The following is a 24323-nucleotide window of genomic DNA, read 5'->3' as shown; positions in this document are numbered from 1 at the left end:
CATATTAATACTTTTCATACAAGCCCAAAACTTTGGAGAAATGGGCTAGTGACTAAACTGTTGTGACAACACTAAGAAAATAATACAATTATAAACCACTGCATGGCAGTCATATGTTCTTCAGTACAATTATAAGAAAACATCTATGTGTAGTGTGATTAGTGACATTTACTATTAAATCCAACCCAATACCATTTGAAAACACCATACAGTGTGTGTTTGGGACTTTTACCATTGAAAACTCTTAGAGACCATAACATTGAAACCAGTAGATCTGCTATGGACCAGTAGTTAGTTTGTTCACCAAACACACAGGGGCGGTTTCCTGTTCACAGATTAAGCCTAAGGACAATCTAAATTTCTTTCATGGAGGACTGGCTTGAATTGTGAGGATGACCACAATGTATATTTATCATGAGCAAAAGCTATTGGTTTTCTACCCAAAGTCAGTGGCGTAAAGTACTTAAGTAAAAAATACTTTAAAGTACTACAAGCCCCGTCAACGTTCACAATCAGCTCCTTTGTCTTGCTAACATTGAGGGAGATGTTGTTGTCCTGGCACCACACTGCATGTTCTCTGACCTGTTCTCGTTGTCGGTGATCAGGCCCACCACTGTTGTGTCATCAGGAAACTTAATGATGGTGTTAGAGTCGTGTTTGGCCACGCAGTCGTGGGTGAACAGGGAGTACAGGAGGGGACTTAGTATACACCCCTGAGGGGCCCCAGTGTTGAGAATCAGGCGTGGCAGGCGTGTTGTTGCCTACCCTTACCACCTGGGAGCGGCCCATCAGGAAATCCAGGATCCAGTTGCAGAGGGAGGGGTTTAGTCCCAGGGTCCTTAGCTTAGTGATGAGTTTGAGGGCACTATGGTGTTGAACGCTGAGCTGTAGTCAATGAACAGCATTCTCACATAAGTGTTCCTTCTGTACAGGTGGGAAAGGGCAGTGTGGAGTGCGATAACGTCATCTGTGGATCTGTTTGGGCGGTATGCGAATTGGAGTGGGTCTAGGGTATTTTTATTTGACCTTTATTTAACTAGACAAGTCAGTTGGAAGTTTACATACACTTAGTTTGGAGTGAATAAAACTAGTTTTTAACCACTCCACAAATTTCTATAGTTTTGGCAAGTCGGTTAGGACATCTACTTTGTGCATGACACAATTTTTCCAACAATTGTTTACAGACATATTGTTTCACTTATAATTCACTGTATCATAATTCCAGTGGGTCAGAAGTTTGAGCGGCCTTTCAGGTTATGACGATATAGGACTCGTTTTACTGTTGTTCTGGGATTGATTTGCACTTTTCGCACCAAAGTACGTTCATCTCTAGGAGACAGAATTTGAATACTTGTAGGTCTTCTATCCCTGATATCCTTCAACCCTGATCTAATTCTCTCAATATTAGCTAAAAATGCCAACATCGGAATCGGCCAATGTTTTGTTTAACGCCGATGTTAAAAACCGATGTCAGAGCTACCGTGTATACCTATATAACGTAGGTACATGACGCAATGTCGCCACGTAATATTTTGTACTACACATGCAACACAGCATTCCTAACCTAGCCCACAATGTCTGCTGTGTGGATCAAGCAGTCAACAAGTCGAGCAGTCATTTGAAAGAGTAAGAAAATTTCAGCGAGACAACTCAAAGGTGAAATCCATTAAAGTCAAGATAATAGAATTCATTGCCCTTGACAATCATCCGTTCTCTGTCGTCGGTGATGTTGGCTTTCACTGACTGGTTGAGCAATGGTACACACTACCAAGTGTGCTATTTTTCAGATGTTGCCCTACCGGAGTTACACAGTAATAGCGTTACTGATATTAGCTTCACGACATACTATGGAATGCCATTTGGCTCTTTGCGTGTCAAACAAATACAGTAGCACTGTCAAAGCCGTACAAAAAAAGTCTGCAAAGAAGTAAACCCCGGACACGAATGATGCGTTTGCAGTACCCCATTGGTAATAAAGCATAATTTGTTCGACTGCAACTTCTGGGGTTGCTAGCTTTAGCTTGGTACCTAGCTAGCACCATTACAACCAGCCTGAAAACAATGACCAGGCGAAACTGCAGTAATTTTCATTATTCTTAGCAATGATTTAGGAAACCTTGTGAGTAAGTATTAGCAAGGTTGGCACTTGTTGTTCGCCTATTGAAATTGAACTTCAGTTCATGAAAATACTTATCCCTGTTGCCCAATGCTAATGTTATAAGCAGCCAGCTAGCTTTATCTGGCTCGTGAGGCTCGACCGGACCGGGTTGTGTGTTGTGAAGCTAGCCACAATAAGATTTAGGCACAATAGTGGAATTTGCAGTTTGCATTCAAAATAAAATTGTAATTGACAGTGACGCAAATTAATACAAAATAGTAGACTCATACTTTTATTTTGAAGGCTAACCGCAAAGTCCACTATTGTGGCTAACCCTTATTGTGGCTAGCCTCACATAGATGGGTCCGACCACCATTAATCAAATAAGAACGGTCTTATAAATTAGGGTTATTTTAGATGATGACACTTAGCTATATAGTTAGCTAGCTAACTATAGCTACTGAAACAGACTGTGTCATTTTGGTATGTTTTTGGGGAAGAAAAATGTTTGCATCAAATAAGAACGGTCTTATAAATTAGGGTTATTTTAGATGATGACACCTAGCTATATAGTTAGCTAGCTAACTATAGCTACTGAAACAGACTGTGTCATTTTGGTATGTTTTTGGGGAAGAAAAATGTTTGCATCTATGAGCTAGCTAGCTTTTTTTAATGACCAGCACTGTAGGTGCGCGAGACAACTTTACCAGCATCATAGCAAACGTATCGATGAATTGTTGTGACATGAAATACGAGTGATAGTGTAATCAATGTGTGATAACTACGTAAAAAATGTCTGAACGTGTTAAATTATTATGTAACGTGCAGTCATATTCAAGTCCTGATTGGTCAAAGAGTGTTATTTGATGTGTATCTTTTTTGACACACAAAGACCCAAATGGCGTTCCATAGAAATCCTGGTTGAGAATGAAAAGACTGAACAAATGAACAACGAAACAGCACAGCAAGAAAGTGAAAGAAATGGGTTTTGATTCTGTTTTACTGGTAATGGGGACATACGTCCCTGGTGACGCTGGGCCAATTGTGCACCGCCCTATGGCACTCCCAATCATGGCCGGAAGTGATACAGCCTGGATTTGAACCACTGACTGTTGTTACACCTCTTGCCTACGACCGCTGCGTCCATGTGTGTGTGTTAACTATTTAACTGTACTAGAATATTTAAAAGGCCGCTAAAATTTTAAATATTGGTTATCGGTATCATTTTTATTGGCAAGGAAAATATTGAATATCGGTATCAGCCAAAAATGTAATATTGGTGCATCACTCATTTCAATCCAAAAAATGGAAGGGGCTTAATGTTTACGGAGCCTTAATAGGTATACTTACCACATATGCTGAGCACTGAATGGAAAACTGTGGAATACTGAGCTCAGTTGGCTGACAGGAGCAAATATCTAGGGCTTTTCACCCTCTAAGGCAGAGAAAAACTTTCTAATGATGTGTGGAACACTAAGAGCACAGTTTTAACTAAGCAGTTTCAATTAAGTTATTGCGAGTTGCAGATTTTGTTAAGGGAATTCTTCACATTCTTTTGAAATGTAATCAGCTCAAAATTAAAAGAAAAAACCTACAGGAAAAACTACACGTGAACAAGACTTGATTTAAGTACAGTTAACTGCCAAAATAAAGAACCAAAATAAAGTGTCTGAATAGGGCATTGGGCCACCACGAGCCAGAACAGCTTCAATGCATCTTGGCATAGATGGTACAACTGTCTGAAGGTCTATTGGAGAGATGCGACACAATTCTTCCACGAGAAATTCCATTATTTGGTGTTTTGTTGAAGGCCTGGCTTAAACTGGTGCGGTGATTTTCAATGCCTGTGTGCAGATGATAAACTGTTTCCACTAGATTCCAAGGTCAGAAAAAGTCCAAAATCTCTATCGTAAAAATTCATCAAAACAAAAATGTGCTTTTTGGTAATGATAAACACGGGTGAAATTAGCGCAAGGATGGGGGCCTCTTGTTTCTGTTTTTGAGGAAGGAGACTTCACTTCCTTCTTTTCCAGAACAGAAAAACCTACTGAACGCAGCCGGGCAGGATATGAGATATTATTTTTGGTAAACAAGGAAATTAGTGATGGGTGAATGCTCAAGCAATTATCCTATTCTTGCAGACAGTTATGCTGACAGCTGCAGCAGGGGCCCCAGTCACATCATAACATTTTGTTATCCACAGATTCCACACATTACAGTCAAAGATGAATCTCCATTTCATATGTGCTACAGTGCCACTGTCAGTCAGTGGATACCTAGATGGCTAGCTAGTCCACATTGTTCATAGAGCTAGAGCGAAAGTGGAAAGCTATAGGTAACGTTAAATTACATTTGGACTTCACTATCGGTCGTGCCTCTTTCCCAGCAGTTGGCAATTTCAATGTCACTTCCCTGCTGGTACTAGTGTGTGTGGGCATGGGAGTATCTACACTAGAGTACGTGGACACCCCTTCAAACGAGTGGAGTTGGCTTTCAGCCACACCCGTTGCTAACAGGTGTATAAAATCAAGCACACAGCCATGCATCTACATAGACAAACATTGGCAGTAGAATGGCCCGTACTGAAGAGCTCAGTGACTTTCGAATTGGCATCTCCAACAGTCAGTTTGTCAAATTTATGCCCTGCAAGAGCTGCCCCGGTCAACTGTCCGTGCTGTTATTGTGAAGTGGAAACGTCTAGGAGCAACAACGGCTCTTCCGTATAGTGGTAGGCCACACAGGCTCACAGAACGGGACCGCCGAGTGCTGAAGCGCATAGCACGTAAAATCATCTGACCTCAGTTGCAACACTCACCACTGAGTTTCAAAACTGCCTCTGGAAGCAATTTCAGCACAATAACTGTTTTCGGGAGCTTCATGAAAGGGGTTTCCATGGCCGAGCAGCAGCACCCAAGCCTAAGATCCCCATGCGCAATGCCAAGTGACGGCTGGAGGGGTGTAAAGCTCGCCACCATTGGACTCTGGAGCAGTGGAAATGTGTTCTCTGGAGTGATGAATCACGCTTCACCATCTGGCAGTTCAATGGACAAATCTGGGTTTGGCGCATGCCAAGAGAACGCTACCTGTCCCAATGCATAGCGCCAACTGTAAAGTTTGGTGGATAAGTACAATAGCATGTGGCTATTTTTCATGGTTCAGGCTAGGTTCCTTAGTTCCAGTGAAAGGAAATCTTAACGCTACAGCATACAATGACATTTTAGACATTTTGAGGAAGACACTTTCCTGTTACATTGTTACCATTCCATACAGAAATGTTTTTTGGAGATCGGTGTGGAAGAACTTGATTGGCCTGCACAGAGCACTGACCTCAACCCCACCGAACACCTTTGGAATGAATTGGAACACCAACTGCGAGCCAGGCCTAATCGCCCAACATCAGTGCCCAACCTCACTCATGCTCTTGTGGCTGAATGGAAGCAAAGCCCTGCAGTAATGTTCCAACATCTGGTGGAAAGCTTTCCCAGGAGAGTGGAGACTATTATCGCAGCAGAAGGGGGACCAACTCAAGATTAATTTTGGAATGCGATGTTCGACGAGCCGGTGTCCATATACTTTTGGCCATGTAGTGTACAGAGCTAGATGACTGGTCATAAAAGCTAGTCAACAAGTTAGCCAGCTGTTAAACCTTGGCAGGCGGGATTCATACTGCGCTGGCTTAGTTAGCTACCATTACTATGAGGTTTCCTTGTTGAGACCAGTTAGAGATAAGACAGAGAAACTATTTGAGTGTATTGTATTTTACATTGGCATGTATTCATGAATGCCAAGTGAAGCAAGGCTTCATCCCAAAAAATACCAAGAACAAAATACTAAATAAATGTATTTGGTCTCTCTGTGTTTCAAAATGTTCCTGCAATTTGCAAGTCTGAATGTATCTCACTGGAGAAAACATCTGAGCGAGCGAAACAGTGCCCCTCTGTCTCAGTATGTGTAGCCCATCTATCTCATGCTGTCTGGTCAAAATGAGTATGACATTGTTGCCGCCCATAGCATTGAATGCAAGGGAAGCCAGCTATCATTTGGCCTCCCTTGATAAAAAAATCAAAATAATAATAGCCAATCACCATTGAGCTAAACTGATTGAGCTCAACTGTGAATGGTCTTGGCACACCAACAACAACAAAAAAATGTCAAGGGAAACCAGTTTGAATGTGGCTTCACACCAAGCACATCAAAAGCAAAACTACATTTACAGAAAAAAATTGAATTGTTGCATCATGTTGTGTCGTTGTCCTCCATTGGCTACCTAGATAGCTAAAATTGTCCCTTTCCTAAATTACCCATGGATGGAGATAGGGACTTTTTACATACTTCTCCGTACTGATTATAACGGCGATTTGGATCCAACCATAAATTCAAACATTGTGTGCCTTGCCAGAGAGGGTAGAAGTTCAATATATAGCTAGATGTAGTAGGCTAACACTAATGTTAACTAGCTGGCCTGGCGCATCGTTGCCCATGAAAGGAAGTTAGGCCAGCGAGCAAGCATTTTAGCCTAGGATAACAAAAACTAAGTGTGTACAGTATGACAGTCATAGACAGGTTCGGCGACATGAAAGACAGGATGGTATTAATTTGCATTTCTCTACAAGTAGGGTGAGTGAACATGTTTTTTCTACTTGCGTACACACACAGAGAAATCAGTACCATGGACAGCTACATCATATTAGTTTACATTGATTGGCCCAAAATGTTTTTGGTATATTTTAGTTGTCACTGTATTAGAATAAGCATAAGTGATTTGATGTTGAAATATTGAGTTGAAATGGTGCTGGAATAGTGGAGGCAGCTCCTGTTTTATTTGCAACTTTCGGTAACTCTCCGTGGTTCAATCGATAGTTGTTTAAGTAGTCCGAAAAATGCTAAATGCTTTTGTGGACTTCATCGGACAGGTGTTGTTGTGTGATGAAACAACGGTGTGGTTGAAGTTATTCTGCCACTGTGTCTTATTGCCTCAACTTTAGGTCTATATCACGGTGGCAAGGCATATGAACTAACAGGTTAGAGTAAACAACGCAACTATCATAACACATAGGTTGTAATATGGCTTTATTTTGTTTGGCTTGGCTTCCCCAGTTATTTTACCCACGCACCGGTACTCGCATTGTGTTGCTAGCAAGCTAGATATTGCATGGCTTGCAGTCACTGAGGTATGCACGCAGTGGACACTGGTCATAAAATACTCGGTCTTCCGGGCTAAGATTTGAATTACGTAAATTGCTCTGCCACACAGGCTAGTGAGTTGGAGGTAGTAGCATTTGCTGAAAAATCCTTAAAACACAGCATTGTTATCATTCTCGCCAATGTGTAAATATGTTTAACTAAAGCCATTTACTTAAAGGAAACTCACCCGGCCGGCCATCTTGGTGTTTGTTGTCGTTTTTCAAATGCAATTCAGCATAAAAGTTCCCAACACTGCTGTCAGCGCAACCGTGCGTTGAACTCCACTACAGGCTTGAAAAATGGAGTGGGCGGGATCGACGTTGCTTATGAAGTGATGTCATCACGTACACGTTGGCGACGAAATCTTTGACCAGATACTCAAGTGACCGCTCAAACAATGAAAAAATAAAAATGAAAGGAAGTCGGGAGGAGGCAAGATCAAGTGGGACCATTCTAGCCAAGGAGGGGGCAGATACGTGTTGCATAAAGGGCACAAATCTGATATAAAGTGCGTTGTTTCAAAGTTGCCGGGATGTCACATGTCCTATTTATAGCAGTACATTTTTATTTTTATTTATTTAACCTTTATTTAACTAGGCAAATCAGTTAAGAACAAATTCTTATTTACAATGATGGCCTACCAAAAGGAAAAAGACCTCCTGCGGGGACGGGGGCTGGGATTAAAAAATATAAATAAATAACATACAAATATAGGACAAAACACACATCACGCCAAGAGAGACAACACGACACTGCATAAAGAGAGACCTAAGACAACAACATAGCAAGGCAGCAACACATGAGAACACAGCATGGTAGCAACACAAAACATGGTACAATCATTAATGGGCACAGACAACAGCACAAAGGGCAAGAAGGTAGAGACAATACATCACGCAAAGCAGCCACAACTGTCAGTAAGAGTGTCCAGGATTGAGTCTTTGAATGAAGATATTGAGATAAACTGTCCAGTGTGAGGGTTTGTTGCAGCTTGTTCCCATTCGCTAGCTACAGCGAAGTGAAAAGACGAGCGACCGAGGGATGTGTGCGCTTTGGGGACCTTTAACAGAATGTGACTGGCAGAACGGGTGTTGTATATGGAGGATGAGGGCTGCAGAAGATATCTCAGATAGGGGGGAGTGAGGCCGAAGAGGGTTTTATAAATAAGCATCAACCAGTGGGTCTTGCGACGGGTATACAGAGATGACCAGTTTACAGAGGAGTATAGAGTGCAGTGATGTGTCCTATAAGGAGATTTGGTGGCAAATCTGATGACAGAATGATAAAGAACATCTAGGCGCTCGAGCGCACCCTTACCTGCTGATCTATAAATGATGTCTCCGTAATCTAGCATGGGTAGGATGGTCATCTGAATCAGGGTTAGTTTGGCAGCTGGGGTGAAAGAGGAGCGATTACGATAGAGGAAACCAAGTCTAGATTTAACTTTAGCCTGCAGCTTTGATATGTGCTGAGGGAAGGACAACGTACTGTCTCGCCAAACTCCCAAGTACTTGTATGAGGTGACTACCTCATGCTCAGAGGTAGTAATCACACCTGTGGGGAGAGGCACATTCTTCTTACCAAACCACATTACCTTTGTTTTGGAGGTGTTCAGAACAAGGTTAAGGGTACAGAAAGCTTGTTGGACACCAAGAAAGCTTTGTTGTAGAGCATTTCAAACAAATTCCGGGGAGGGGCCAGCTGAGTATAAGACTGTATCATCTGCATATAAATGGATGAGAGAGCTTCCTACTGCCTGAGCTTTGTTGTTGATGTAAATTGAGAAGAGCGTGGGGCCTAGGATTGAGCCTTGGGGTACTCCCTTGGTGACAGGCAGTGGCTGAGACAGCCGTTTTCTGACTTTATACACTGCACTATTTGAGAGAGGTAGTTAGCAAACCAGGCCAAAGACCCCTCAGCGACACCAATACTCCTTAGCCCACAAGAATGGAATGGTGTACCCTATCAAAAGCTTTGGCCAAGTCAATAAAAATAGCAGCACAACATTGCTTAGAATCAAGGGCAATGGTGACATCATTGAGGACCTTTAAGGTTGCAGTGACACATCCATAACCTGAGCGGAAACTAGATTTCATACCAGAGAGAATACTATAGACATCAAGAAAGCCAGCCAGTTGATTATTGACAAATTTTTCCAACACTTTTGATAAACAGGGCAAAATAGAAATAGGCCTATAACAGTTAGGATCAGCTTGATCTCCCCTTTAAATAAAGGACTGACTGTGGCTGCCTTCCAAGCATTGGGAACCTCCCCAGAAAGGAGAGACAGGTTAATAAGGTCTGAGATAGGCTTGCCGATGATAGGGGTAGCAACCGTAAAGAAGAAAGAGTCTAAACCATCTGACCCAGATGTTTTTTTGGAGTAAAGTTTCAGGAGCTCCACTAGCACCTCAGACTCAGTGACTACCTGCAGGAAGAAACCTTGTAGCGGGGCATTCCTAACAACCTAAGCATTACGGAATTTATATTAGATCAAATAAGCCTCGCATATTAAATACACCATTATATTTCTGGGGACCAAATTCAACACTATAATTGAGCTTCATACAAACAATCTGCTTGGTGAGAAAAAAAGAAGAAACACCACAATGCAGATTTTGGGCCCAGTTATCCCTCTCGCTTCACCTCTTCCTCTCTGTACAACCCCACTGGGCATCTTTGCCAGTAATCCACAGATACAATAAGTACATTTTCACAGTGGTGTAAATTGCTTAAGTAAAACTACTTTCAAGTACTACTTAAGTATTTTGGGGGGGAGATATGTACTCTACTTTAATATTTACATTTTTACAACTTTTAGTTTTACTACATTCCTAAAGAAAATAATGTACTTTTTATTCCATACATTTTCCCTGACACCCAAAAGTACTTGTTACATTTCGAATGCTTAGCAGGACAGGAAAATTGTCAAATTCATGCACTTCTCAAGAGAACATCCCTGGTCATCCCTACTGCCTCTGATCTGACTGACTCACTAAAAACAAATGCTAAGCTTGTAAATTATGTCTGAGTGTTGGAGTGTGCCCATGGCTATCCTTAATTTGTTTTTTAAAATAATACAATTATCCCATATGGTTTGCTTAGTACAAGGAATGTGAAGTGATGTATACTTTTATTTTGATACTTACGTATATTTTAGCAATTACATTTACTTTTGATAGTTAATATCACAGCCATATATCACAAACCCCCAAGTTGTGTGAGGTGCTGTGTTATGCACTATATCCCGTTACCATATCATATGTGATGGAATATTATTTGCTGTTGGCTTGTGTGGGTGTATGTGTTATGCAACATAGCTGACTTGAGACATTGTTAACAGTTTCAGGGCCATGGGCCTTTCTCGTGATGGAAAAATACAGAATAACATAAAAAACAGACACATACAGAACGTAGTGTAGGGAACAAACAGTCTTTTGTTAGATAACAGGAGCCAGGTGTGTGATAACTGCATCGAGTGCATGGGCGCATAGATATTCTACACAACTACAATGACAGACCGCTGTAGCGCCGAGGGGGCTGGGACCAGCTTGTATGCCAACAATCAACGATAGGCTGAGTGAGTTTAAACCACGCCCAGTCTCTACTCTGACAGGCCGGCTCGGAAGCAGGAACTACTTCTGTCAGAGTATATTATAATAACTTTGTCAGGAACAAGTCAGTGCTCTGTTTGCCCTGCGAGGTGTGACAGAGAGCCCGTATATACGAAAATTGCATTTACCACTTATTGCTTAGCTAATAAAAAGTACATAGTATGCAATTCGGTGACTCAGTGTCATACTTATCCTGATACCAGATTCGATTGACGCAACCCTTAACAGTTGCCTTATTGTTATTATAAACTGGTTACCAACGTAATTAGAGCAGTACAAATACATGTTTTGTTATACCCGTGATATACCACGGCTGTTAGCCAATCAGCATTCATGTCTCGAATCACCCAGTTTATAATACACAAATGACCACCGGCTAAATCTATGACATTAAAATGGCTATTTACTCTGTTTCATCTGAGTGCGCAATCCAGTCTCATCAGCCTAGGCAGGGAAGTTATAAACTTGCTCTCCGCTATAAAAAAGCATCTAGACTTTATCTCACATTTCTTTTAGACTAACATTTCGTTTTCTACAGGGGAGATTTGTATAAACCTTATTGTCTGTCTCGCCGGCATTTGCAACATTGTTTCAATATTCAAATTCTATCTACAACTGTCCCATAGTAATGAAAGTGAAGGGATCGGGACGAGAGAGAAGGCAGCGAAATCATGAATCAGCTGGCATCATTTTTATGTATATATACAGAGAAAAGTCAATTGAATTGACTCAATTGAAAACAGGTAAAACTAAACGAAGTGCAGCTAGTTTGCAGTCTTTCCAGCTTCAGTTCTAAGTTATTGTGTTAGCTGTGTTGTTGGCTTGCTCCTCTGAACAACAGTGTCCTGACGAGAGAGCACATTTTCTAAGCCAGGCGAAATCGTGCCTCATTAGCTCATTGTTATGGATGTCTCCAAATAAATGTCAGACGAAAACAGCTTAAACATGCAGCTACTTTGCGGTTATTCTGGCTGCACTTTTTGACGTGACTGTAAATTAGCCATAGTTGGCTAGCTAGCAAGCAAGGGATAAGACCGTTGCCAGTCAGTATGACAACGGAACATTTAGAACGAACGACTGTCGCGTCAATAGATACAGAACATAAAGAACGAACGACTGGGTCGCGTCACTAGCAACAATGATTTGTGTCGGGACTATACCTCGTGGAAGGATGAAATAGTACGAATACATTAATCAAAATAACGTTTTTAATGAAAATATGTCATAATTTGAATATGTTGGTAATATGTTTGAAAAGTCAAATGGAAAAGTGAATACCTTATTGCAAATAGGCTGATCCATTGATCATCACTATTCCATCATCAAAACACTAAAACAGAAGAGAGAACTCAAACATTTTTGAAAAAAAAAAAAGATTTATTTTGAACTCATCTGAACATCAGATATACTCGGTAATTGTTGGTCAGCAAGAACCGTTCGTACATTTGATATTGATGTGTATAGAAATCCAAAACAAGCAACAATACTTTTTTGGGGTTTGGAAAACTGGGTGAAACGGTTGGATGGCTTTAGGGGCTATATTACATACCTGTCAAATATACATTTAAAATAAAAATACACAAAAGTTGCTTTTGAGGGGCCAAGGTAGATGTGTTATATCTACTCTATTTTTCATAAAAATGTTGGACACTTTCTGTAAACAATAAAATAGGTCCATCATGTTTCTGCTCAATGTTATACCTACATGTACATGACATCTATTCACCTCAAGCTTTTAGTTTAAAATTGCATTTTGTCAAAATCGTTCGTCTCAAAATGAATGGATTTACACATATGTGGACATCCTTGAAACGGGACTTCCACTAGTGAAAGTGTTTAATGGCTGTGCTTTTTGTCAACATACTGAAACACTGAAATGCTTCACTGACAACAAGAGGGGAAAAAGCTTGATTTCACTTCAGTGCAGTTTATGGCACTTTAATATTGGAGAACTCTGGTGCACAAGAAACAGAAGTCATGAACTCTACGTAATGATGAATCGTCTGAACCAAAACTTGAGCGAAAACAGAATATCATGGTCTTATCCAGTGCATAAACACCATGTCAGAATCCAAAACCTTCCCTTTTCAACTCAATGACCACATTTCATTTCACAAACAGGTTCATAAAATGTTTACATTGTACATCTGTAAAAAAAAAAAAAAAAAAACAGAAAAAAAAAAAAAACAATCCAAAGCTGTCATTGAAATTGTGTTTTAATGCCCTTTGGGACGAGGTCATTTTCCAACACAGGAACATTTGCCCAACAGGAGTAAAGACATTACAGAACGCCATCAGTTCTCCTATACAGTATTCATAACCCTCTAATGCAGTTCACAACATGGTAATCCCAGAGTTGATTGGACAGGGATTATTCCTACTGCATACACTTCTCTTCCCTTTCATTTTAGTCTTTTTCCTTCCACCCAGTAAGCAACTAGGAGGCATTCATTATTCACCACCCAGTTGAAGCTGCTAGTCCTAGCAGACATTTACTTCCAAGGCCTTGGTCTATTAGACCTTCATTTCTACACTGGAATCTAAATCAACTGAAGTCAGTTATCCAACAACGGGCACCCAACATCCTACCCCTATTACCTCAGCACAAGAGCACATCAGAGGGCTAAAATAGCCCAATTGAACTTGACCAAGGTCAGTGATATTTTTTTCCAAGAGGCAGACAAAAACATTAAAAATACAAAATATTTATTTTTGAAAATGACAAATGAAACGAAACAATTGTTTGGTTACTAGCATACCACACTAGGGCTAGGCAATAACAATGGATAATCGTTCACTTCGGTTCAGACAGACGCTCAGAGGCAAATCAATAAATCTCAAATTTCTGCACCCCTAAATTGTTGCAGCCAAACGTTGAGGCAAAGCAGAGGGCTGAAAAGGGGCCACTGGCATTGTGAAATGGCACCCATTCTGCTCTATGTACTTAAGAAGGGGACAAAGTGTCAGGCAATTTATTTTAGTTACAAAACAAACGCAATCCGAATGTAGTGAGGTTGACAACCATTTGAAATGTCATGTAGGGGAATTGGACTGACTGTTGGCATGGATATGATGAGAAGAGCTAGAGCTAGAGGGAGCTCTTTGACCAAATGTAACTGCCGGGATATCCCAATATTTTCTAACCTACCTCCAACTAGCTAAAAACCATGTGCTTTAGAAAGATATGAACAGAGGGGGGGAAGAGACCGCCTTGACCAAAAGCCGTGTCCCTGCATGTAAAAGAAGCGGGATTGGTGGCGCTTGCTTGTGGTCGATATTGCACCTTTGTGGGTGGTAACGGAGTCAGCTGGAGGGTTTATAAGCCCAATCTTTATTCTACAGGAGATAAACGTGTATCTAATCTTTCTTAATATTTTGTGGTTGTACAATATTCCCTGATGGCCTGCTGTGGCCGATGAGATTTTAACAGAATCCTAAAAGAAAAGAAAAAAAGGAGAAGAGATTATGAAATTGTCCATTGAGGGGGAACTTTCATGAGGGGGAACCGGGAATCCTGTTTTTGTTGCAGTTTGTTGTGGGACTTGTTGTTTTGTCACTCTCCCTTGTCCCTTTCTTAAAATGTTACACACGCTGGTCACACACACATCTGCCACTGTGCTGCTGTGGTCTCGCCATTTGTTCTGAGGACGAAAAAGACAAGATCTACAAGTAAGCACAGTGGTTTAAAAAGTCTTCCTTTGCTGTTTGAAAGGATTGCAGTGAGTTGTGCAATCTGACAGAACATGTGACATGTGTGTCTCTCTTGAGGAGCCCTACCTATGTTAGCTTCTTCGCTTTGTTGTAAAGCGAGTCCACAACTTTGCTCATGTTCTGAATAGTTTCCAGGGCCGCGCCATAAGTCTTGTCAACAGGTGGCTCGTCAAATATGATCAAGACACCCTCGCCTTGGTCCAGGATCCCTATAATGAGTCATACAGGCATTTTAGACTACATTTACATTTCACTGAACGAAAGAAGCGCAACACAAGTAATGATACAGTCGTTTATACCAGGCTGGTACCAACCAAACCGGCAATTTACCATGAAACTTCTTGTCCAGGATCATCTGTGACAATTTCCTCTCGACATCCGCCTGAGGGAAATTAAACATATCCACTGATTACTGACAACATTGAGAGCTGTACATGTATCAAGGGATAGAAGACTTCCGATGTGTCACTCTTGTACCACAGGACTGAATACTTCAAATATGAAGATATTAAAGAAGAAACCTCCATACCTTTGAAAGTTTGATGAGACCTGATATGTGTTCAATCTGGGGGGAAAAGCAACGCCATAAAGGATTACGATTTAAGGGTGGTTAGCATCACCAAAAAAAAAAGAAGAAGAAAAAAAGCAATATTAACGGTACCCAGATGAACGTGCTGTACCTGTACTCTGGAGAAGGGTTCGATGACACGGATAAGGTTCCCTTCCAGCAGGTTGTCATACAGCGTGGCCAGGTGGGTTCTGATGATGGGGTCGTCCCTCAACTCTGCTTTGTATTCCGTAAGGGCCTAGAAAGATAAAGGGAGAAGGGAGGATACAAAATGGGCCTGGCACAATAGAGATCCTCAGAGAAACAAACATAGCAGCAAAAATGAGGGCTAAAGTAAGGTCTTACCTTTTCAAAGTCGGCTAATGATCTGTTCTTGCTGGCTTGTGCAACGCATTTCAGTGCATCTGTCTGCAGAGGGAGGGAGGAAGCGACCACGGTCAGCCAGGTACCAACCAATTTAAACGTATTACACAATGCAAGTTGAGAAAGACCGCCCAACTGCCCCCCACAAAAATCGGGGGTTCTTACTTGTCGCCCCGCATGCCGCAGGGCCAGTTTTCCGCTAATCAGGGACTGCACCTCTTCTGGTCTGAAAGAGAACAGCAACAGAGGGTCAACCAAGCCGTACCTGTATGCTTCATATCATTCCAACACAGCAAGGAGGTAGTATCACTCACAGGCTAAGCATGATCTTGCAGAGCAGCATGTATTTGAGACCAGTGATGGCTTTAGGGTGGTCGATGGAGTCGTAGCCCTCAAAGGCCTCAAAGAAGTAGGAGTAGGCAGTCTTCCAGTCCTTCTCCGAAGCCGCATGGACGATCCCTGCAGGTGAGGAAGCATGGTCAGTCGTTCACACTAAGCATGGCACTTTTCCACCTCAACACACAGCTCTTCTTCATTTGGGTCAGTAAACTAATATTGGGTGTTACAAGAAGACAGTAGCTAGTTTTCCATCCAATTAGCAACCGATTTTCATGTGAATATTCTCAAATCTGCTTAAAAAGAAGGAGCATTTTACCACCAGAGATGTTTCCATCAAATGAACTTAAAGAGAAAAGGCTGTGGGTGACGTAGTGCACATAAAAAATAACTTTTGCTGTTAAATTTCCATGTGCCGAATAAAAAACACAGTTTAAATGGGTTTCCATCACATTTTTAACTCCACTGATGGTTTTGTTCGAAAAATGTGTTATATTTATTAAGATCCCCATGATCCCCACTAATAACAGCTAGTCGTACTGCTAGTCTTCCTGGGGTCCAAAACATAACGAAGAAGATAGACAAAATACTTTAATGTGCCCACTCTGACCTTGGCACATGCGTTCTAGCTAACAGTTCGCAGATACAGTAGAAAATAGCCTACTACATGAGATTATTATGGACAAAAGAGTGAGATTATTTTATGTCAAATTGCAAGCAAATAAATATAAATAAATGTTTATTTGTCAGATACACCGGATAGATACAGTGAAATGTGTTGTTGTACAGGGTCAGCCATAGTAGTACAGTGCCCCTGGAGCAAATTCGGGTTAATTAAGTGCCTCGCTCAAGGGCACAGACCGATTTTTCACCTTGTCGGCTCGGGTATTCGAACCAGCAATCTTTCGGTTTCTAGCCCAATGCTCTAACCGCTAGGCTACCTGCCGCACTAAGCATCGATCATTATGTCACCAGAATTAGACCCTGAATATTTATTGAAAAGGAGCATCAAACTAATCACTGTGCACTTTCACCAACCTGTGAAGTTCATAACTTATTTCATCTGTAACCTGAATGTTTTCCTTAGTCTTAGTGGGAAGTCCACACAACAACATATCGTGCGACTACAAGGTTAGTTCAATACGATAGTTATTATAGCATTTCCACCACCATTTCTCATGTTAATTAATTTTACTGACACAAAAAGATCCCACCTTGTCTAACGTTTTTTTTTTTTCGACATTTGGAAAGTTTACAGAAAAATGTTCCGTTTCTACCAGGCCCGTCGTGACATTTTTTATCCAATATGTACTTTACTCGTAAAAAGTCTGGATGGAAACCTGATTAATGACTCTCTGAAATGTCTGGTAAATGGATAAACACTGTGCACAGAAGCCCTCTTACTGATTGATTTACAGTTCCATAGATTATTTTATCAGTTGAACAAAACGCATACAAGAGCTCTGAGTGGATGCTATTCTGTTGTTTCTGCCAAAACAACAGCTTAAGCTACCATTGGTTTCTAAGCCATTGAGGAACACTGTAGGGAGGCTTTGGATGGAGGCTTGTTCACTGGGACTGACCTGACATCATGTCCAGGGCGGCCTGCAGCTTGGGGGGACAGTAGATTCCATTGGCTGTAGTGCGGGCGGATGTGAGGGCGGCGCGGGCCTTGGGCAGGTTGCTAAGCGCGTGGTACGTCTTGCTCTCCTGCAGCTGCACCTCCACCAGCAGCGCCTTGTCGTCCATCTTCTTCAGCTCATGGAGCAGCTGGGTGCCTGAACACCAGAGAAACAATCTACCTTACTTTGGAGATACCACAGCTTCTGTACACAGTATGTGGTCCACAACCCCGGGGTTGAGGAATATCAAAGTTCAATGTCATCATGACTAATTGTTTGACTCCTCATCACAAAGCTTCCAGGAGAATGGGATACTGAGTTCTGCTACATAGCTATGGGTAAACATATCCAAGCATTGCACAATTCTTAGCCCTCCCTGCTCAGACAGATGCTAAGCTCATTTAGCAGGGATAATATTGTCAGTCCATTCAAATGGAGCTGTCACTCACCAAGCGCCAAGGCCTCCTGGTATCTTTTGGTGTCAAAATAGAGTGAAATCAGGCGGGCCTGGAGAAAGGGGAAGATAAATGTGACATTGCAACACTCACAGTATAGTGTAAAAATATTAATCATATCACTCTGAGGTGGTAGGGAAATGTGTTGAAAATAACCACATGAATTTCAGTCTCCAAACTAAAACGTCACCGTATAGGAACAATAGCTTGTCTTTTAGGTGAACAAGACACCCAGGCCAGCTTACCTCCAGAGCCTGCCTGAGAAAGGTCCTCTTCTCCACCTTGGCCCACTCAATGCATTCCAGACACAGATCAACCTCCTGGCCTGTGGCTGCCTCCATGTCCAGGAAGAGGTCCAGCAGGGATCGGACCAGCCGGGCCGCCTTGGCCTTACTGATGGAGATGAGGAACGGCCGCACAAACTTCAGCAGACCCCCCAACTCTGTAAGAATCACCACAGCAGAAAATAGGGCTAAATGAATAGCAACAGTAAGCATATCTTGTCTACTCAATAAGTCTATCTGTCCAAGGTTCTGTTGTCTACTGTCAAACGAGTGACGTTCGCTTCATACGCAGTTCTTGTGTACTACAGCAGTGGTTCCCAACCAGGGGTACTAGGACCCCAGCGTACTTGGCGTATCCACCGAGGGTACTTTATTTTTTTTATTTAACTAGGTAAGACAGTTAAGAACAAATTCTTATTTACAGTGACAGACTAGGAACAGTGGGAACAGGAACACTGCCTTGTACAGGGGCAGAACAACAGATTTTTACCTTGTCAGCATCGGGGATTTGATCCACAAACCTTTCAGTTACTGGCCCAATGCTCTAACCACTAGGCTACCTACCTTGAGAAGAATCATAAGAGCAATAGGTTTGTTTACTGGTAAAATACACAAGGTGATTATTCAGGGGTACCGTCCAGGCAGGGAAAAAAAAATCAGTTGGTGGGACCATAACCACCGAAAAAGGTTGGGAACCAGTGTACTACAGAACAGTTAGGCAATGGCACATACAGTGAATCATTGTGCAGTTACTGGATGAATCACCACCAAGTTCCTTGAGTTCAACAGCCATGCAAATAGACCAGATTATGTGTTTGGTGTTTTGAGTCTCACCTGCAGCCTGTCCTGTTTTGGCCAGGAGTGACCCCAGCTCCAGGATGCTCTGTTCTTTAACCCGAACAGATTCTTCATCACTGTCCTGGATATTTCTCCTCACTGTGGGGACAAGGAAAATAATGCACTGATTCACATTGACTATTTAACATACACTCACAGTCTCCTATTCTAAACTATTGTTTGTGTTCCTTATTGTCTTTTTCCGAGTTACTGTTTATCTGGATCAACGAGGCTAACAAGTCAACAGCTAACTGAGGCCCTGTGACTAAGGCAATTTTTTGGACAGCCACATGCTAGTACAAAGCTAGCTACAGAACTGTCAACAAAAGCTAGGTATCTAGCTAGCTAACCGTTAACCAACGATAGCTACGTTAACTTAATGAACAGTGAACTTGATCTCACTGTTAATTTGATAACGTTAGCAAGCTACCTAGCTAAGTTAGCTGTCATTTTAGAGCATATAGGAAGCTATATTGTAAACACCAAATGACATAGCTACATCAATGAACTTGAGAATTGAATGGATCTTGGTTAGCTAACTAGCTAGCTGGCTAACTAGCTATAACATAGGGTGCTTGACTAACGTTAGCTAAATAGTAACGTTGAATTGTATTGCGATACTGTTTCATAAAGACAGCATAAATAGTTAGCTAGTTAACGTCTCTTTCCAGTTCATCATGGCCTAGCTAGCTAACCATCCAGGGACTACCTAGCTAGCTAGCAACCCCACGATTCTACAGTGAGTCAGCACGACACACAAACCGGCTCTTGTCAGTGTATAAAACTGCCTTTGCGATGACTTAAATCAAGCAGAAATTCAAAAATAAGACGAGACTTTCTCGTCTGAACGCCTACAAACATCACTTACCAATAGAATGTAGAATATCAATAGAGGCGTTACGATCCGTGCTAATAAGAGACTGAGCTCTCTGAAACTCAACCACTGCCGCAGCCGCCATCTTACCTATTCAAAAGCTGCCTGCCTACAACAGTCAAGAATGCGATAGGAAATACGTAAATGAGCTACTCAGATACATCACGAGAGGGAGCCAAATATACTTTCTGGGGATTGTAGTTCAGTATTTTACATTATCCAGTTGATATACATTATAGCACAATGTTCCTATTTTGTCATGCTGACTCATCTTATCAAATAAACTGTAGCAGAATGTCATGATAATTTTACTTGAGACCCCCATTCATAATTTATTGCAGGCCTACAGGCCTATTTAATCCAAAGTGGTCTATTCATGAAATAAGTGAACATTGAGCTGGATGATAGACTATAGGAATTTGTTGGATCATGTGTTTATTAAAATGGTAGGATGTTATGGTAAATTAATACACACCTATTAGTTCTGTACAATGACATCTAGACACTTAAAACGGGATGGTGCATCAGAAGAGATTATATCCTGCACAATTTCAAATCAATGGCCTAAATACATTATTATTATTTTTTTAATATCAGGTTATCCCCAAGCTACGTTGTTATGTATGCCCCTCGATTTAATAGCTTATATGCGATCTAACGTAGGTTATTAGTAAATACAAATAGTTTTCATGTGAACATTTATTTATTGGCTAGGCCTACTTGTATTGTGTGATTGAAACAACCTTAGTCTACATGCTGAAAACCATGAATTGTTTTTCAAGAAATGGATTTCAGTTCATTGAGTGCATTGTGCTTTGAGTTCATTGTGTTTGTTGTGATGGGGCGGAGTTGCAAATCTGTATGTAGCCTATCTCCGCTGCGCTGTATCAGCAAAATAAATGGACAGCGCACGACACACTAAAACACTAGTGAATATAGGCTACAAGATATATTGGGTAATTCACCTATTACAAACAGCCTTTGTGACTGCAGCCACACACAGCTGCAAATTACAGCACCACGGACAGAGCACAGAGCGGCGCCCGACCACTGCCTTTCTCCTTTTTTTTTTTTTACACCAGCCATCCTTTCACTAGCCACAAGCTAGTGAGAGCGCAAAGAAACCCTCGAACCCGTATCTCATGCGGTGAGGACCAAATGCACATCTTCATATCAGCATCCGTTCCACAGTTGCCTACCTACCGCCTGCGCAGCAGAGAGACTGGCGATTCCTTGACTATGTCAAGGTGTGCGGATATTCTGGCTTGATTAACGCCTTTTTTTCTTGGATTGTACGGTGTTGTGTTTTTTAAACCGCACTTTTCCAAGATGGTTAATAAGGTTTCACCTTGATGTGCACCATATCAAAGGAATTAGCTGTTACTGTTAAAGAAGCCATCACTGCTGTGCTATTATTTCTTTCATTGACTGGAGGAAAAATATCAAGTAAGTATAATATTATTATATTATTTTATAATGTGTCTAATATCGTAACCTATTTCGAAGGATAACCTGCTGAGAAACATTGGCTATGCTGCCAAATTTGAAGGTATTCTATATTTCTCTGAATAACACTTTGCATAACACGAGGCTACCCATATGCACCATAATAAACATGAGTCATGTCAAAGCGGTTCTTTGGAATTCTGCACCTTTATCAGCAAGCGGACGCTCATTTCAGAACCATGGACAGCAGCCTATGTACACAACCACATAACAGCCTTGGACTCAAAGCTTGCCGCTAAACAAACTGTCTTGATCTTTCAATTAACACGTAAAATAGCAAAACATATTTTAGATTTTCTAACAACTCGACTAGCCTGCTTGAAAGTTTTTTTTGTGACTGTTTCGGTTACGGCTGAATCTAAAAAAATTCTCAACGCACATCATGAGCTGTAGACACATTATTAGTCTAGCCTAAAGATGCAAATGTTGTTATACAACATTATACACATTCGTTTACATTCGGATTATATTACAAACCTCGTCTTAAAAGTGAATGATTTAGGCTATCAAAGGCGACCTTCACATAAAGGTGTTTACATTTGAAATGGAAAGTGCAAGCCAATTATATGAGCAGGAATGCATCCTTCGTTAGGCTTCAATCGAATATAAATCAGGATGTGAGCTTCGAGCAAAGCATTATTCTTAGAAGAGAAATTTGATATGGGCTGAAAGATGGGCATGCCTTAATCAACAATTGATGAGCCAGATGTGATCTTTTTATAATCGGTATGAATAGTTTAGGGGAAATCTGATTGAAAGTAGCTAACCTGCTCTCGATTTCAATTCAACAGGAATTGAATGTGTAGAGACCACGGTAAACGTTGCTGTAAATTGCGCGGCTGTTAGATTTGTTTGAAAGGTATAGAGATGTTTTTACATCGGTTTACTATGCAGATAGTCAGGAAGCAAGCAGTGTTGTTGCCTCAACTAGCTTGTTGTCATTGCTGTCTGATTTGCTGAGCGCTAAGAGACATCATAATATTCCCTGGCATAGGCCCTACATTCACCTATGTTTTTTTTAAAATTCAAATCAATTCAGCTAATTAGACTATTCAATGTGGATGACCGAGCACTTGTCGATATAGAATTTACTGTGTACACATTTATGAAAGCATGTCTGAATGTTTTGGTAATTCCTGTGAATTATTAGAGACAAGCAAGATATCTCAACATAGCCTTCATAGCATCCTTTTATGACATGCTCCTTTATTAGGACAACGCAGACGCTTGATTTCAGGACCTAGGACAGCAGCCGATTTACACAACCATATCAGATTTGAAATCAATGCTTGTCGCCAAACAATTCATCTTTATCTTCAATTAGTAAGAAATATTGAAATATCTTTGGATTTAAAAAAAAAGTAAAATCAATATCGCAATCACAGCCGAGATATCTGATTTTCAACAACAAAATGATGTTCACACAACCTTAATGTCAATGATACAATGAAAGTGGGAACATGTAGCTACTAGCTACTGAAGCCATGCATTTTGTTTTCCACAGGCACTATTGACCCAGCTGAGAAGAAGAGCTAAGTGCCCAGAGAGAATCTGCTCAGATCAACTCCTAATCCATCCAGCACGTACCTTCCTATCAGGACCTACCGTGGCATTAGATGCCTGAGAGGAACCCACGCTTGTAGCCAGGGTCTCCCAGCTCAGAAGCATTGAGGCCCTCAGGATCTCCCCGGACATTCTCTCTGGTCTGTCATCCACTAACGAAATTGCTACTCGGTCACCATGGGAACCGTTCTGTCTCTCTCTCCCAGCTACAGGAAGGCGTCCCTCTTCGAAGATGGGCCAGCCACGGTGGGCCACTACACAGCTGTTCAGAATAGCAAGAATGCCAAAGACAAGAACCTGAAGCGTCACTCGCTCATCAACGTTCTGCCATGGAAGCGCATCGTGGCAGTGTCAGCCAAGAAAAAGGGCTCCAAGAAGGTGCAGCCCAACACCACCTATCAGAATAATGTGACCCATCTCAACAACGAGAACCTGAAGAAGTCTCAGTCCTGTGCCAACCTGTCCACCTTCACCCAGGACCAGAGCACCCCAGCCCTCGTCAAGAGCTCCAGCAACGCGGTCTCGTCGGTCAAGAAGGCCCCCCTGACCAACTCCAATGCGGCCCCGGCACGCCCAAAAGAGTGATCGTTCAGGCCTCCACCAGCGAGCTGCTGCGCTGCCTGGGTGAGTTCATGTGCCGGCGCTGCTACAGACTAAAGCACATGTGTCCCACCGACCCGGTCCTGTGGCTGCGGAGCGTGGACCGCTCGCTGCTCCTCCAGGGCTGGCAAGACCAGGGGTTCATCACCCCGGCCAACGTGGTGTTTGTCTACATGCTGTGCCGCGATGTGGTATCCTCTGAGGTGGCAAACGAACATGAGCTGCAGGCCGTGCTGCTCACCTGCCTCTACCTGTCCTACTCCTACATGGGCAACGAGATCTCCTACCCACTGAAACCCTTCCTGGTGGAGAGCTCCAGGGACATCTTCTGGGACCGCTGCCTGTCCATCATCAACCTGATGAGCACTAAGATGCTTCAGATCAACTCGGACCCACACTATTTCACCCAGGTGTTTGCCGACCTGAAGAACGAAAGCCAGAAGGAGGAGGAGAGGAGCCGCTTGCTCATTGGTCTGGACCGGTGAGGGCCCTGGGGAGAGGGGCCGGGGAGGGGGCAGGGGCCTACTCCAGTCTGGCATTTCAAAATGAGGGAGGGGGATTGGTTGAGGGAGTAGGAAGAGGGGAGTGGGGAAGTTTTGATGGGAAGAGATTAATTTTGAGGGTTGATATAAGGGTTAATTTGGCATAGATATACCCCAAATGTTTTTGATTATAAGCATGTTTAACAGCTAACATTACAACAGTTCA

The 24323-nt window shown here is 42.0% G+C and overlaps 3 protein-coding genes across 6 annotated transcripts in view; 1 reads left to right on the top strand and 2 right to left on the bottom strand.

Annotated features, from left to right (window-relative positions):
- Positions 1-7584, bottom strand: part of LOC135505031 (vesicle-fusing ATPase) — a 47007-nt gene extending 39423 nt beyond the window's left edge. For 3 of the 4 annotated variants that reach the window (XR_010450201.1, XM_064924046.1, XM_064924048.1), the window contains exon 1: positions 7470-7584. Coding sequence is in view for 2 of the 4 variants with exons in the window: in XM_064924046.1 (XP_064780118.1) it covers positions 7470-7481 (12 nt within the window). In the remaining 2 variants the exon portion in view is untranslated. Of the gene's footprint in view, positions 1-7454 lie in introns of all 4 variants that reach the window. The other variant, XM_064924047.1, reaches the window with a different exon arrangement.
- Positions 7585-12086: 4502 nt separating this feature from the next.
- Positions 12087-20059, bottom strand: LOC135505030 (26S proteasome non-ATPase regulatory subunit 11B-like). Its single transcript, XM_064924045.1, has 13 exons — positions 19941-20059; positions 19070-19171; positions 18197-18393; positions 17946-18003; positions 17458-17652; positions 15853-15997; positions 15704-15764; positions 15521-15583; positions 15288-15413; positions 15137-15172; positions 14938-14989; positions 14674-14816; positions 12087-14537 (listed from the first exon to the last, which is right to left on the bottom strand). The coding sequence occupies exons 1-12, from the start codon at positions 20029-20031 to the stop codon at positions 14674-14676; spliced, it is 1269 nt and encodes a 422-aa protein (XP_064780117.1). The 5' UTR covers positions 20032-20059; the 3' UTR covers positions 12087-14537.
- Positions 20060-21165: 1106 nt separating this feature from the next.
- LOC135503750 (cyclin-dependent kinase 5 activator 1-like) lies at positions 21166-24100 on the top strand. The gene is given in 3 exon segments (XM_064921891.1): positions 21166-21392; positions 22957-23574; positions 23577-24100. Coding segments are annotated over 2 exon segments (906 nt in total). The 5' UTR covers positions 21166-21392; positions 22957-23192.
- Positions 24101-24323: the final 223 nt, after the last annotated feature.

Source organism: Oncorhynchus masou, chromosome 18, assembly GCF_036934945.1.
Source record: "Oncorhynchus masou masou isolate Uvic2021 chromosome 18, UVic_Omas_1.1, whole genome shotgun sequence".
NCBI lineage: Eukaryota > Metazoa > Chordata > Actinopteri > Salmoniformes > Salmonidae > Oncorhynchus > Oncorhynchus masou.
The sequence above is the reverse complement of the archived record's forward strand: the minus strand, read 5'-3'. Positions and strand labels throughout refer to the sequence as shown.

What these genes read in the sequence shown, in the direction of transcription:
- LOC135505030 (XM_064924045.1), bottom strand. Translation starts at nt 20,031, where the DNA reads ATGGCGGCTGCGGCAGTGGTTGAGTTTCAGAGAGCTCAGTCTCTTATT. An exon ending in TGATATTCTACATTCTATTG is followed by an intron (nt 19,172 to 19,940) that starts GTAAGTGATGTT and finishes TTGTCCCCACAG; the next exon opens with TGAGGAGAAATATCCAGGAC. An exon ending in CGCCCTGGACATGATGTCAG is followed by an intron (nt 15,998 to 17,457) that starts GTCAGTCCCAGT and finishes CCTCACCTGCAG; the next exon opens with GGATCGTCCATGCGGCTTCG.